The sequence below is a fragment of the Myxocyprinus asiaticus genome, chromosome 44 (assembly GCF_019703515.2).
Source record: "Myxocyprinus asiaticus isolate MX2 ecotype Aquarium Trade chromosome 44, UBuf_Myxa_2, whole genome shotgun sequence".
Lineage (NCBI taxonomy): Eukaryota > Metazoa > Chordata > Actinopteri > Cypriniformes > Catostomidae > Myxocyprinus > Myxocyprinus asiaticus.
In genome coordinates, this window is record NC_059387.1 from 26,062,479 (window position 1) to 26,079,204 (window position 16,726).

The following is a 16,726-nucleotide window of genomic DNA, read 5'->3' on the forward strand; positions in this document are numbered from 1 at the left end:
CAACAGTAAACACCCTACAGTTAGGATAATGAACTACTTGACTTTGCAGAAGGATTGCTTCTTTTTGTTCTTCTTATATTTATTATTAAACCTTGGTTTCTGTTATATTGCAGTCTCCGCCACTGTATAAAAGCAACAACTGAATTACATTTATTTTTATAGCGATACATTTTCACATATTCAAACACATATTATGCCAAAGCAGCTTTTAACCACTAAATTCTCCATTGGTGGCTGTGTGGCATCGTGCATAAGAATACACCCAAAACGTGGTACAGTCGCTGTAATGCATTGCATTGAGTAGCTAATTGCTTTATTGTAGAACATAACAAGTGTCTGATTCACAAAGAAAGAAATGTAACATCTAACTGCTCAATAATCATGTTTGGTTACAGAGAGGTTAATTTTCAGATTGATTTGCTGGGAAACAAACAGTAATTACACTTCAAATCCAAAATTCTGTTGACCACCCCCCAAGTCTGAACAATTTTTCAGGGGAGCATCTGAGAGTAGATAAAAGCCTAAAATAAAGTGAAACTGTTGAAAGGAAGACCTTTCCATTATAATTCCAAATAATTTATGATGTCTGGTACATCAATAAACTGAGGCAGTTTCAGACACAGAAGCATCTGTGTCTGAAGAGGCTACAGCCTTGGCAAACCAGGCTAGGTTATGCTACTATTCCCTCTGGAATTTATTATTAAAAAGGATGTGCAAAAATACATATTTTTAAAAAAATCGACTAGTCAAATTTCTGGTCACTTTTTTTTATTTAAAATGTATATAAACAATCTTGATAAAAATGTGCAAAATGCAAATATTCATTTTTATGCTGATGTGTTTCGTCTCTGGTAAAAGCTTTTGAGGAATTGCAAACTGCATTTAATTCTATTCAAACTTCTCTGTCTCAGTTGAAGTCTGTACTTAACACTGACAAAACCAAACCAATGGTATTTTCTAAAGCAAAAAAAAAAAAAAAAAAAAAAAAAAGGCCAGAGAAGCTTCCACCAATTACTACTTTTCAGGGTGATGCAATTGATTCTGTTACTTCATATAAATATCTTGGGATTTTAGTTGATGATAGTCTTTCTTTTCAGCCCCATATTCAGCAACTTACAAAGAAACTGAAGCTGAAACTGGGATTTTATTTCAGAAATAAGGCTTGTTTTTCTTTTGAGGCTAAAAGGAGGCTCGTGTTAGCCACCTTTTTGCCTATGCTGGACTAGTGCGATATTTTATATATGAATGCTTCTGCCCAGTGTTTGAAATCAACTGACACCCTTTACCATGGAGCACTGAGATTTATTCTAAACTGCAAAACTGTTACTCTATACTGTGCACTTTATATTAAAGGGTTGGCTGGCCTTCTCTAGGGCACCCGTAGGCTCAGTCACTGGCATATTTTTATCTATAAAGCCATTCTGGGGTTTCTCCCATCTTATTTGTGCACTTTTATTATTTTTAAAAGTAGCTGTTATTCACTTCGGTCACAGGACCTTATTTTACTAACTGTCCCTAATGATAGAACTAATCTTGGCAAAAGGGCTTTTATGTACTCTGCTCCATCGGCTTGGAATGCCTTACAAGGTAGCCTAAAAATGGAAAAACTTGTCCCACTAAGTGTTTTTAAGTCATTGATGAAAGCTTTTCAGACTGATTCTTTGTCCTGTCAATGTTTTTAACTAGCGTTGTTAGGTTTTTGATTGTATTTTCTGATTTCTGATTTGCTTCAATAAATAACATTATCATTTAAAAACTGTATTTTGTGTTTACTCAAATTGCTTTTGTCTTATGTTAGATTTTGTTTGAAATTTTGAAACAATTTATAAGATATACACAAAAACAGAAGTACTTTTATACTTAAATAGTAAAAAATACTTTTTCACAGCACTGTATTAAATGCGTATCTTTTCTGCGAAGTAAAGCATCTAAACTAAAACAAAAAATTATAAGAAACAATAGAGATAAACTAGTTGTTGAATGACTAGTCAACTAGACCATTGTGACCCATCTCTAATTATTAAAGGATGGAAGAAATGGTTATAAGTAACAAATTCCCTTAGTTAAGGCTGCTCTGTGCCTGCTCAAAATTCTGTGTAAAGGTGCAATGCGGCATAAAATCCAGACTAAATTAAGCCTGCTCTGACCCACCTCAGCCCCAAGTATCAAAAGCAGTTCTGATGTTGCTTTGGTTCTGATTCTGAATAAATAAAATGCAGCATCAGAGCAGTCTTATCCTTTGTTATGACAGAGCATATATTTCATAATTTTGTTTTTTATTTAAAAGTACAATGGTATATTTTCAGTCATTTCATATTTATATTTTTCCAAATTTTATATTTAAAACATGAATCTTACAACATAATTTATGCAATTGTAATTGTGCATTTATGCCACCTCTGAGCAGCATTAAACTGTCTGTGTAAATACTCCTAAAAGCCACAGAGATGCAACTTCTGTTCCACCTTTGCAGTGTGGAACACTGCTTGCTCTAGAATCAGTGCAAGCACTAAACTGCACCAGTAAAATGTCATAGGTAATAATAAGAAGAGACACTGCAAAATTCTTCATTTAAGTAATTGCCTGGTTTTGCAGTCCCACCAGTGGGTTAGTTTTAAGAATTCATCAATTTCATATGTAAAATGACATTTTAGTGGATGTCTGAAATCAGTTCAAGCTCACACAGGTATCTTAGCAGAGTAACCACAGGATAAGTTGTTCCACTGCTTGACATGTCTGACAATTAAGTGTGCAAATCTTCATTTTGAACAGTATGTCTATTGTTTAACAATTTTAAACATACGTTCTTTATTATATTTTTTTATTGAAATGTTTGGCTTGAAAAATTTGCTTTTGCTATTTTTCTTTAAAATAAATTGGGTTTTGGGGCCATTGTATATTAACGTGACATTTTGAACCTTGCTTTTCTCAACCGTTGATAGAAATAGCTGAAGATTACAAAAGCAGGTTGCAGAGTGAGGAAAAACACATTGATGTGACCAATCAATTAATCATGTACACATTAAGACATTAAACATTATCTTCTGCTGCCCCCTAGTGAAAGTAAATGGAGGTGTTTAAAAGTAACCATCTCTGGACAAGCATAATCCTGAACTACCTTATTCCACTTTCTTAAAAAAAATGTGAGTGGTGCTTGCCTGTGTAAAACTCCCCATTATGATGCTAGGTTTATCATAGCCCGTTAAAATCAAGTTGACAGGGTATTCTTGGAGGTTGTTAGGCGGATGCCTCCTACTTGGCCAAGTCAAAAGAGCACTGCACCTTCAAGTCTCAAGTCTCAAATATGATATATTGATATATTGATAAGATATTCTGGTCCCTAGATATATCACGGGGAACAGCAAATCTAGACATCAGTTTTTCCCACCATTTTATCATCCACCCGGCAAAATCTTTTGTCTGATTGCTAAAGTAATAGCACATCTCTCATCAACAACCCACAATATTTAAGGTATCACTCATTTCCACAGCATAAATGGTGAGGGACAAGTTCCATGCCTTTAATACTTAGGTTTAGGGATTGAAACCAACCCTTAACCCCTAAGCATGAGCAATAATGATTAGTTATTGGGCAAAACCATGATATTACAACATTGCATTTTTGATGAACTGTCTTCAGGAGAAGAGATTTGTAGGGCGGCACATTTTTGGTTTTACCCACCTGGGGCTTGTCCATTCCTGATGGTGCAGCCTGAACTCGTCTTATGTCCACGTCAGCATCTACAAAGAGAAGAAGGTACTACAGGTGAACTCTATGCACATCTGTCTCCTGTCTGTCAAAGTCAGTCGTAAATCAAAGTGTGTGTCTGTAACGTCTCCATTCATGTTTGTAAGGGGAAAGAAACACAGACATCATCAATTTAGTATAAGCGATGGGCCATGATGGTCAACAGATTGACTAGTCATCCCACAACAGAGCAGTAGATTAGTGAGGTCAACTAATTTATCTAGATTTTTTTTTATTAGTAGTATTTAAGTGGTGGATCTTTAATTAGCATGCTGTAAGTATGCTGTTTTAACTGTTCGACAATTTGCATGGTAAAACCCTTTTGGAAAAGTTGTGTCATTTAGCCCTGGTGCTTGCGACACATTGTTGGTCGTCGCGACACATATCACGCTGTTTTTTTAAGCATTCCGCCACGCTCAAGTGTTGCGCTTTTTCATTTAAAAATGATGTGCCTCCAGATCCCCAAATGCAAGAATGCCCCTAAGAAATCCATCCAATTGCGAACCCCAAACAAGCCTAATTGTACGGGGCTTCCGGAATGCCGATTATTTGACTAGTCGTTCAGGCAACCCACGGACTGGTCGATTTTGAAAATATGTAGTTTTGGACATCCTTATTGAGCATCACCAAACAGTGGAAGTAGAAAGACAGATTGGAAACATCCTGATGGATGAGAACTGTCCATACGAAGTGGGCCAGCTCAACAGAAAGTGCTTTTTGGAGAAAGAGGTTCATAGGTCTGATTCTTACGGGGCCCAAGGGGCTCCTGCAATGACTCATCAGGCTGATGAAGTCATGGCAACATGACCCCACAATGACCTGTATGGTTTTCCTCAAACGAGATGTTGGGAGTGGGGGAAAGACTATGTTTTATGTGGATTCCTTTTTTTAATTGAGAGAGGAAAAAATGCGTGGAAAATCCAAGCTTCCACTCCATGTATGGATTCAAAATCAAACAAATGGGTCAAAGGGATTGTCTTGAATTACTCATAGAATTAAAAAAATAAATAAATAAACTGTCACGTCAGTGCTGGAGATCAGCTTTGTGAAGTAACTAACTGAAAGTAGCGAGGCTACTGTTTTTCAGTAGCACAGTAGTAGTTCAACTGTTTGTAAATCAGTGTAGCTTTCCAAAAACAAGCTACTTTTTCAAACAAGTAGCGGTGTAACATGAGAACACGTAATATAGTATTGCGCACATAGGTTTACAGTCGAGCAATCTAAAATCAAATTAAACAAGGTCCCCTAAACGTCCACTTTCTCTCATATGAAACACTGGGATTCATTTAGTTAATCGATTCATTTAAATGCAAGTTCAATGAAACGATTCAACTATTTATCTAAATCACTATGCAGATGTCTGCATGGTATTTTATGCGTTCTTGTAGCAACACACAAAAGATTATAACAATATTGGTAACAATAATTTCACAAATAATATCATATTTAATTAAATGCTGCTGTTGGTCACTGTTTTACTCGGGCAGAAAACTGATGGTGTTTTCTAGTTGTATTGGTGCTATTTAGTGTAAATAAATCTGCTCAAATGCTGTTTAATGTGGTCACTTTAATTGCGATCCTCAAGGTTTCTATGCCAGATAAATACAACTGTTTTAGCAAATAAATACATTAAATCATCTTATTGTATAGTTATTTTTGAACAGCTTCAAGGTGGTAAGCTATATTTTGTAAGTGGCTTCAAGTGTTTTTCAAGAGAAGCTTGATTGTAGTTGAACTACTTTAAATAATGAGTAGTTTGAAGCTTCACCAAACTTCAGTTTCAAAGCAGCTACCCCAACACGGCTGAAGACTAAAGGAGGCCGTCTACACTTCTAACGACATATTTCACGCAGATCTGAAAGGCTACAGCTTTAAACATCATCTCAGACACTCTCTTGTCTACCCGTGCCTTGTTTTAATTTGTCGTGCTTTTTCCTGTGCATTTTAACACACACCAGCCCTACGCTGTCACTTCAGACAGGAAGAGATCTGTGGCTCATTATGACTGTGGTTTAGCCACAGACAGACTACAGACACTCTCTCTCTCTCTCTTACACACAGACACTGAGGCATGGGAACCAATGGTCCAAAAGAACAAAGACCAGGAGAAGACTTATAGAAAAAGAGGAAAACATCGAGACTGAGAGCGCTGTTTTCAAAGGAATGATGAAAGAAGAGGAAATGATGATACAGACAATATGGAATCTACCGCCATCTGATGTAACATGTGTTCTGTTTTGATCTACCAGCTGATCTTAAAACAGGCCTGATTTCAATCCTTGGCTACAGAATGCTAGTGTTGAAAACTAGCTTTCTGTTCACTTCATTATGAAATATTTCAAACATTATTATGGTTTGACCTCATCACATAACGTTTTTATTTATTGTTTTATCCCCCTTTCTCCCCAGTTTTGGAATGCCCGATTCGCACTACTTACCAGGTCTTCGTGGTGGCGTGGTTACTCAACTCAATCCGGGTGGCAGAGGACAGGTCTCAGTTGCTTCCACTTCTGAGACATTCAATCCGCGCATCTTATCACGTGGCTCACTGTGCATGACACTGCGGAGACTCACAACATGCAGAGGCTCATGCTACTCTCCGCGATCCACGCACAACTTACCATGCGCCCCATTGAGAGCGAGAACCACTTAATCGCGACCACGAGGAGGTTTCCCTATATGACTCTACCCTCCCAAGCAACCGGGCCAATTTGGTTGCTTAGGAGACCTGGCTGGAGTCACTCAGCACGCCCTGGATTCGAATTCGCGACTCCAGGGGTGGTAGTCAGCGTCAATACTCACTGAGCTACACAGGCCCCCCAATCACATAACATTTTTAATTTAGTGAGTGGCGTTAAATTATCTTGAAAATAGAAACAGTTATTTTCCATTTTCAATTCAATTTTGCATAAAAATCTCTACATATTTGCCTAAACAAATAATAATCAAAAAAGAGATATTTAAAATCATGGCTGACATTACTTCCCGTTCATTTGTCAAACTGGAAACAGAAGGTTGAGTGCATTGTAACCAATTTTTATTTATTTCTTATTGATTTGCAAAATTACTTTATGACTGATGAATTGTGAAAAAAACATGAAGGCAGTGCAAACTGTTTTTTTTTTTTTTTTTATTTTTTTTTATAATTTGCAAACTGTGTGATTTTTTTATTTATGTGTTTTATACCCCTAACTATTCTTATCCTATTTATATTTATACTTATAAATATAATGTTTATATTATGTTCAGTGTGCTTGTTCACAATAAAAAAAATTGCTTTTGTTATAAACTGCACATTTTAGCAAATGTAATAATTAATAATTCACATTCCCTATCTGGGTAATTTGCATGCTGTTTATAGTATAGGTAGAGCATATACTGCACACTGCAGAAACAATAACAGTAGTAAGGTAGTACTTACGATTGTTATTCCCCTTATATTGTAATTCACGCAGATTACTTTTTCACCACTAGTGGGCGCTGGTCCCCATTCCTACTTACTTCCTGCACTATCTACTGTTTATCCGAAGTATGTGCGCTGTGCGCATGTCTCACACCAAAGGGTAAATGCTGACACATATAAAAGCTTGAAAACAAAGGCTTCGAAGTAAGGACCCATAAAGCTTCATGGAAATGAGTCTTTCAAGCCAACAGATGTGGACAGGATTGTCTAGTCATCTTGAAGACCGTAGTCAGCAGCTCAGACTGTTTTTATCCCAGTCCAGCTGACAATGGAAATATCCTTTGTTTTCGTTCTCAGCTGGTGCCACACGTGTGAAAACTACACGGACACGAGTACCAAAATTAGCAAGATGTATTTTAACTTAAGCAAAACAGGATCACACAGACAATTTTTCTTGTGCTTGTTGAAGACAAACTTGGTCTTCTGGGTTATTTGAGGACACTCAGAATCTGAACTAATTAAAGGATGGAATACAGAATGCAAAGGATACAGCTTGGTAGGAGGCAGTCCTGTGTTTTATAACATAGAAGGTGGTGACCTAGCAATTTAAAGATCTGGGTTTGAATCCCACAAAGCATGATCCATGAGCTATCGCTTTTGTACCCTTGAACAAGTATGGAACGTTCTGGGATCAAAGTTAGGCTGGAAGTCTATGGGGCAACATGGGGTGTGTTGCTCCACAGACTTCCATTGTAAGCGTGTAAAGATCAGTTTATACAGTACGCATTCTTGCGATCAAAAACAGTTTGATGTAACACTGCCAAAAGGAACAGATTGTACTTGACTGAATGACCACTAACACGCATAAATCAAAAAATGAACAAAGATTGGACAAGTAGATCATGAGTTGTCCATCATCTGGGACTAAGACTTAGGTCATCCTCAAAGATTGCTGAGGTTTATTTCATGACCACAGTTAAATGTATGTACATTTTTCTGCAATGCCTCACCTTGTGGCTCTATGTCTGTGTGTTTGGGGCTTCCTCTGGCTCTACGATCTTGCCTTTTGTTGCCAGGGCTTCCTCCTCCACCTACTCCTCCAGGGCTGGTGTGGCTCTTGCTGTAGCCGTTAGATGTGCCGGTGCAGGCCGTGGTGCTCTTGTAGCTGGTGGACAGCGGGCTGGTCACCTGACTGATCCCTGTACGCTCCTTGAGCTTCTTGGGTGGAGGTTTACAGTACTCCTCATGACCCATGAAAGTGGAGACGTTATACAAAGGGATGATCTCTGAGATAACAAGATGTAAACCAAAATTACACCCCAAAAAAAAAAAAAAAAAAACACAAACTAAATGCCACAGTGTACAAACCAGGCAAGAAAAAATGTGACAAAGCAACAAGCGATGAATCCTGTCTCTTCCATTTTTTTTTTTAATAACTAAACATGACAAGCGACATGTGTTGACATTTTGTTATTTGCTCGGTTTCTGTTTTCGTTGCATTGCGCTAAGTAGCTTTGCTTACATTAAAATCTTATTGGTCCAAAATCCCAGTCCACATATTAACCATTAAATATGTAGTGACTGGCAGTTATTTTGTCACTTGAAGCAGTATTTCACTTTCTGTGGGGACTGAATAGAGAGTTTAAATCGAGATCGAGTTTAACTCACCCTCATGCCATCCCAGATGTGTATGACTTTCGTCTGTAGAATGCATATTATGATTTTTAGAAGAATATCTCAGCCCTGTAGGTCCTCAAGTAAATGCAAGTAAATGGGTACCAAAATTTTGATGCTCCAAAAAACAAATAAAGGCAGCATAAAAGAAATGTCCAGTGTTTTAATCCATATTTTCAGAAGTGATATGATAGTTGTGGATGAGAAACAGATCAATATTTAAGTACTTTTTTGCTTGAAATTCTTCTCCCTGCCCAGCAGGGGACAGTATGCATGAAGAATGTGAATCACCAAAAACACAAGAAGAAGAATGTGAAAGCGATCTGTTTCTCACCCACACCTATCATATCGCTTCTGAAGTTATTGATTTAACCACTGGAGTCTTATGGATTACTTTTATGATGACTTATGTGATTTTTGGAGTTTCAAAAGTTTGACACCCATTCACTTGCATTTTATGGACCAAAAGAGCTGAGAAATTATTTAAAAAATCTTGAATTGTGTTCAGCAGATGATAGAAAGTCATACACATCTGGGATGGCTTGAGGGTTAGTAAACAGGGTTGCTGCAGAGTTTTTAAAATAAAATGTAAGACTTTTTCCAGACCTGAACAAATAAAATTAATACTGTATCCCCATACCAAAACACACCCACACAATCTCAAGATAAATCATGTATCACAGACTCTTACTTAGGCAGGGGCACACATTCAACATGGCTTTAACATTGCTTATCAGTAAAACAGGGTAGGATATACTGTATGCGAGTTTAAAATACTCAATGCATGTTTTCCACATATAAGATTTTGCTAATACAATAATGTGTTGAAAGAAAGGCAATTAATCTGCCAATAGTTTTTAAAATTGTAGGCCTATAATAAATGCAACCAAAATACCAACAACTCAGAAAAATAAGAAAAAAAGATGTGATTCATAGTGCGGAACTTTTAACTATAAAGGCTGAAAAACAGCAGGGACTCTTATTTTGAAATACTTGTGCTTCACTGCTTCCATCTGCTCATTCAAACAGATAAGGAAAATAAAACATACACTCCTACAATGATCTACAGTGATTTACAATATAAACAATTAAAAATAAACATTGTCATATTTCATCAACACTAGATCATCATCTTCAACAGCTGATCATTTGTGATCGCTTGTCATAAATTTCCGATACGGCCTAATGATTGCAAACTGCTCTGCAACAGGTGGAAACACTTACAAGCCCCCGCGTGCTTGGAGAAAATACAGCAGTGCCACGTTTTCACTCTGAAGGACGCAGCGCATGCATTTATTTAATTAAATCGTATTCTTTTGAAGTTTGATAAACACATTAGGTCATATCACGATTCCTGTCTTTCCACACCAAATTTAAGACCTCTTTAAATGATAATTAAGACTTTTGTTGTATCATTTATGATATTTAAGACTTTTTATGACCTTAAATTTTGGAAAACTGAATTTAAGTCATTCTAAGACTTTTTAAGGATTCGCGAGAACCCTAGTAAATGATGAGAGAATTTTCATTTTTGGGTGGCTATCCCTTTATGCTTAAATGTGAGTCACTATCAACAGCAATTCTATTAAAAAGACGGACTGTGATAAACATTAAATCACCCTTTGTGTTCTGCCTAAGAAAGAAAGTCATTATGAAAGTATTTTCATTTTTGGGTGAACTGTCCCTGTAGCAACTTGTTGAGTCACAACAGATAAGGACATGCAAGTAAAAGTGTTACGATTTTTTTAAATGACATTGTTGGCCTTATTATGTTAAGATACATGAATATGTCATATGTGACATTTGATCTCAAACTATTGAACCATTTTATGACTTTAGGCCTTTAAGACTTCTACTTCTACAGTTGTGGCCAAAAATATTGGCACCCTTGGTAAATATGAGCAAAGAATGCTGTGATAAAAAAAAATATGCATTGTTTATCCTTTTTATCTTTCATTCCAAAAATTCACAAAAATCGAACCTTTAATTGAAGTAGAACAATTGAAAGAGGGGAAATATCTCATTATTAAAGAAATATTTTTCTCCAAAACACATTGGTCACAATTATTGGCACCCCTAGAAATTCTTATGAGTAAAATATATCTGAACTATACTCCCTTTTTTATTTACAATTTTTTAGTGCACCTGGGTGACTAGGAACATGAAATTGTTCAGCCATGACTTCCTGTTTCACAGGGGTATAAATATGAGGTAACACACAGACCAAATTCCTTTAATCATCAATCACAGTGGATTAGACTAAAGAATATAGTTCTGATGTGTGGCAAAAGGTTGTTGAGCATCACAAAATGGGAAGTGGCTATAAGAAAATAGCCAAAGCATTGAAAATACCTATTTCCACCATCAGCGTAATAATAAAATTTCCCCTTTTTCTCCCAATTTGGAATGCCCAATTCCCAATGTGCTTTTAAGTCCTTGTGGTCACGTAGTGATTTGCCTCAATCCAGGTGGTGGAGGACAAATCCCACTTGCCTCCGCATCTGAGACTTGTCAACCTGCGCATCTTAACACGTGGCTTGTTGAGCATGTTGCCATGGAGACATATCATGTATGGAGGCTTCACACCATCCACCACGGCATCCACGCTCAACTCACCACACGCCCCACCGAGAATGAACCACGTTATAGTGACCACGAGGAGGTTACCCCATGTGACTCTACCCTCCCTAGCAACCGGGCCAATTTGGTTGCTTAGGAGACCTGGCTGGAGTCACTCAGCACGCCCTGGGATTCGAACTAGCGAACTCCAGGGGTGGTAGCCAGTGTCTTTTACCACTGGGCTACCCAGGCCCCCCAACTGAAGATCTTAAGAATTGGCCTGGAAAAGAACATGTGTCTATATTGTCTCCATGCACAGTGAGGAGGATGGTTCAAGTGGCCAAAGAATCTCCAAGGATCACAGCTGGAGAATTGCAGAAATTAGTTGGGTTTTGGGGTCAGAAAGTCTAAAAAAAAATCACCTACATCACCACAAGTTGTTTGGGAGGGTTTCAAGAAAAAAAGCCTCTGCTCTCATCCAACAACAAACTCAAGCATCTTTAGTTTGCCAGACACTACTGGAACTTCAAATGGGACCGGGTTCTATGGTCAGATGAAACAAAAAAAGAGCTTTTTGGCAGCAAACACCAGAGATGGGTTTGGTGCACACAGAGTTGAAGTACCCAATACCCACGGTTAAATGTGGTGATGGATCTTTAATGTTGTGAGGCTGTTTTTCTGCCAGAGGTCCTAGACATCTTGTATGGATACATGGCATCACGGACTCTATCAAATACCAACAGATAAAAAAATCAAAACCTGGCTGCCTCTGCCAGAAGGCTTACAATGGACCCTGGTTGGATTTTTCGGCAGGACAATGATCCAAAACAAACATCAAAATCAAAATTTGTGGGGTGAACTGAAGAGGAGAGTCCACCAACATGGACCTCTGAATTTGAAGGATCTGTAGAGATACTGTATGGAGGAATGGTCTCAGATCCCTTGCCAGGTGTTCTCCAACATCATTAGGCATTATAAGAGAAGACTCTGAGCTGTTATCTTGACAAAGAGAGGCTGCAAAAAGTACTGAATAAAAGGGTGCCGATAATTATTGGCAATGCATTTTGGAGAACATTTACCCCATTTCAATTGTTTTACTTCAATTAAAGGTTAGATTTTTGTCATTGTTTTTTTAATGAAAGATCAAAAGGATAAACAATGCATATTTTTTTTTCACAGCCTTCTTTGCTCATATTTACCATGGGTGCCAATATTTTTGGCCACTACTGTATATATGTGTGGTATATGTGAGACCATACCTTCTGGGTAGATGGGTGGCAGTCGATGGTGGTAGAACTGATGTGGGGGCACGTCCCCAGGGCTGACGGGAGGGTAGTATGATGTGTGTGAGGCTGGTATAAAGTGGGGGTGTGTCAGGTACGGAGGGTGGATGTGATGGCTTGGGGACAGAGCCGGGGAGTAACTGGGAGGGTAACATTCAGAATGAGGTGTCACCACAACCCTCCACACACCCGTATTGTCCTCTAGGACCTGAAAAAACAAATATACACATGAAACGCTCAGACAAACAACAAAGTACTTCCAGCCAGTGTTATTATCATTAATGAAAATTAAAAAGAAAAAAATAAATAACATAATTAGAAAAACTGAAACTAAACTCAATTCCATTACTCCAAACTAACTAAAAATCAAATCAAAATGACCATAAATTAATTTTAGCATAAGTACACACACAGCATAGTATAAAATCTGAAACCTATACAACTCACTTGTTTTTATTTAACATAAAAATGCCACTAGATAGCCATAACACTGGATGGTCCTGAGAAATTTAAGACTGTTAAAGATATTTGAATAATAAAAAAAAAGCTATTAATTTTGGCAGCCCTAAAATACTAAATCTAAAAAAATTAAATAAGATAAAAACTAGTTATGAACTGAAACTAGAAAATCCCTGGAAACTAAACTGATTTTTTTTTTTTAAATGAAACAAATAAAACTAAAGTTTTTAATAAACTAATTAAAAATGTATTTAAATGTATTATAATTAAAAATGTTAAACTATTATAACCCTGTGTCGTAACATTCAGAGTGAAAACGAAACTAAATCTAAAGAACAAATTGCTAATATAATAGACAAAATGACATTAGGAATTCTATAATAAATACTATATATTTATTATAGAAATATATATATATATATATTATAATAACCCTGCGTCAAGCCAAAAGATTCCCAACCGAACACACTATTTTATGGCAGCCATTAGTGCTCCACCCAACAAATAATACAGCTTGTATCCAGATCCAATGTGCCAACTATTACTGAGGCAACCACAGACATTCAGTGCCACTTTAAACAAAGGGCAGGAATGCAAAGTAAACAAGGCCTTGGTAATGGAACAGCCATCAAACACATTCCTTTGACTGGGAGACGTATGCAGTTAAACAGACCTGCTGGAACAGTTCACATGGAAGAAATCACATGACTTTAGGATCATACTGGGTTAGAAGGTAAGGCCAGTGACAAAAAAAAAATCATCCCTCAGAGAACCAGTCTGCTCCAGGTTCAAGCTGTGAACAAAACTATTTTTAATATACTCACCATCTTTAAGTCCTGGGAAATTAGTGCCCAATGTGTCCATTTTACTTTTTTTTTTTTTTTTTTGGCTGGGCCTGCCCTTCACATTTGGGTGGTATGCACTCATTAATCATATTTACACCAGTGCTCTTTGTGGCATAATAACCCCCTATTCATTTTTTATACAAACAACTCAAAACCCTTTTTTTTCCCACCCTCTACACAAGAGTTTTTTGACCTTTCTACTGAAATGTCACTGCCGCTGACCTTTAGCAAACTCTCGCCTGACACCGTTCAGAAAGAATCATGGTAAAGACGAACAACTTGGGTTTCTTGTATGTATGTGCATCATTTGTTTTGTTGCTGCATACTGGACACACACTTTTAGAGTGTTTTTGTAAGAAAGGGATATATTTTTTGCCCGTGGGGGTGAAATCACATCTTTATTGTGCAAGAAAGGCTTCGCCACCCAAACGCACAGCCCTGATCCATTCCAGCTGGTTACCTGGGAGACGTAGCCGGGAGGAACATGGATTGGTGGAATGGAACCGTTTGGTGACATCATGGGAACTTCAGCAGGCCCTAAAGCAGAAAAAGAAAAGAAAGATGTCAATCAAACAGCGACAGAAAGACAAAAATGCCACACAGTAACACAACACTGACTCCGCCCCCTCATTCCATCACGTAATGCCCGTTTAAGCAAAGAAAATTCCAGGGGCTACAGAAAATACAACAGAAAAACTGGCTTCTATGAGGAACTAATCATTAATTAGGTGCAGTGTGTAATTTTTTCGATGTTCAAATAGTTTCTCCTGTCCTAGCTTAGAGGAACAGTTCACCCAAATATTACAATTTTCTCATCATTTACTCACTCTCATATTGTTCCAAACCTCTATGACTTTCATCTATGGAACACAAAATGTTAAGTTAAATTTTTAAGATTACTTTAAGTTTAACTTTAAGTAACTGTAAACGCCATCCAGCTATAAGCGACCGAACACAAAGTTACACGCCTATTATCTGTGATTTCTCTGACTTGTCTAAGTTCAATTCACTCCATCTTTTAACCACTATCCAGCTGAACTCTCCTCAGGGCTGTACTTGGAACTGTGACACTGGGTTAAACAAACAGATTAAAGCGTTGTTTATGGCTTCACCGCAGTCCACGGCTTCTATACTGCAGAAGAATTAGAGCCATCAGGTCCAACTGGTGCACCGTAGGAAAAAAGCTAGTCACAGCTACATTTACAATGCCCACAAACCATCTCTGTTATGGCTCCCGTGGGACCCCACTGAATGAACTCCCTCCACCCCCTCTTGCACTGTTTGTTGTCAGAATATAAAGCCCTGAGATGCACATCCAAAAACTCAAGCAATAAAATGCTCATATGAATTTCGTTTTCCACAAGAAGAATGTCTCCCACTTTTTTGTTTTTTTGAACAAACTACTTTTTCCAAATCGACATTTGGAGTCTGTTTGTCTGATTCGCATGAAATTTGGTATGCATCATCTAGAGATCCTCCTGATCAAAATACTACACAAACTAATGGATTACCTAGTAAACATTGATCCATGGTGTTTAATATTTTGGCTTTCATCATCCTTTATGTTTATCTTTCTTCAGAAAAAGTATTAAAAAAAAATTTAAAACATCAGCCAGGGAAGTTTTTTAAAATTTGGTTGATTTGACACGGCCTCTAAAAAAAAAAAGAAGCTCTTTGATATTTCAGGAACACAATTCTCAGCTGGTTTTGGATGTGTAACTTACTATAACGTGAATTCATCGAAATGGAACACAACTACAATTTAAAAGGAAATACTCAGCAACTGTGATTTTTGCGTAATCATGCAGCCCTAAACGGTACCCTCATCCGGGGGCTTGCTTGGCCGAGGCCACCAGCTGTTTAAGACATTTCCGTCTTGTCCAGACCCTGCAAAAACCATGCCGTGACAGCCTCCGGCGCTGTAAATCACAAAATCACCCTGATGAATTTTACAGTTTCTCTGCGGCTCTCCATCAGGCCCTGGGCCCATCAGTCAATACAGGGGTCAGTATCTATCCAGCTAGTTGAGCTGCGCGGTCGCTGGGTTTGAATAAGACCCTGTCTGTGCTTGTGTTGAAGGGGCTTCACAGGAGTTTCTTGATGCAGTAGAGAAGGGGGAGGGTGTGTGTGTACATAGCGATGTGTGTGGGTCGTTTCATGGGGACAAGAGTGTGTACGCACAGTGGCTTAAAATAACCTTTCACAGGGCGATTGTTCTGTGTGTGTTTGGAAAGGGTCTCGCGCAGGTATGCTGAGCCCCCGAGCTGCCCCGGCGTAAACACGCCAACAAAATCGCTGCAGAACGCAATTTGTCCGCACAATTGAAATCTTGTGGGACGATTCTAAGCACTTCATAGTGGAGGATGCAGCAGACCAGTGTTATCTGACACACTTTGGCAGGACTAAACAGCATCACTGACTACAGTGATCCAGACACCTGAATCATATCATTAACATGGCGAAAGAACTCTTGACTACAAAGTGCATCAAAATATATAACAGTTTATAACGCTCTTCTCCAATACTGTATTTGTTCATTATTTGATGAATTACTACAGATATGATTGATAGAAAATGCACATAAACATCTCTTATAAATAAAATTTACTTTACTGCGTGCTTTCATCTGGTGGTAACAGCGTGATGTAAATTGCACCAGGTTTTTTTGAAGCACAATCTATAATAAGCCTAATTTACATAGAAAGGAGGCGTGTTTGCGCAGAAAGGAATGACAATGACATAATTTTAATACTCA

General features: G+C 37.8%; 1 protein-coding gene across 2 annotated transcripts in view; it reads right to left on the reverse strand.

Annotated features, from left to right (window-relative positions):
- The window catches only part of fndc3bb (fibronectin type III domain containing 3Bb), an 80,974-nt gene that overhangs the window by 32,447 nt on the left and 31,801 nt on the right, over positions 1–16,726 (reverse strand). For both annotated transcript variants that reach the window (XM_051687304.1, XM_051687303.1), the window contains exons 4-7: positions 14,432–14,508; positions 12,644–12,875; positions 8,162–8,437; positions 3,683–3,741 (exon numbers count right to left, since the gene is read on the reverse strand). In XM_051687304.1, the coding sequence (XP_051543264.1) occupies positions 3,683–3,741; positions 8,162–8,437; positions 12,644–12,875; positions 14,432–14,508 (644 nt within the window). The remainder of the gene's footprint in view (positions 1–3,682; positions 3,742–8,161; positions 8,438–12,643; positions 12,876–14,431; positions 14,509–16,726) is intronic.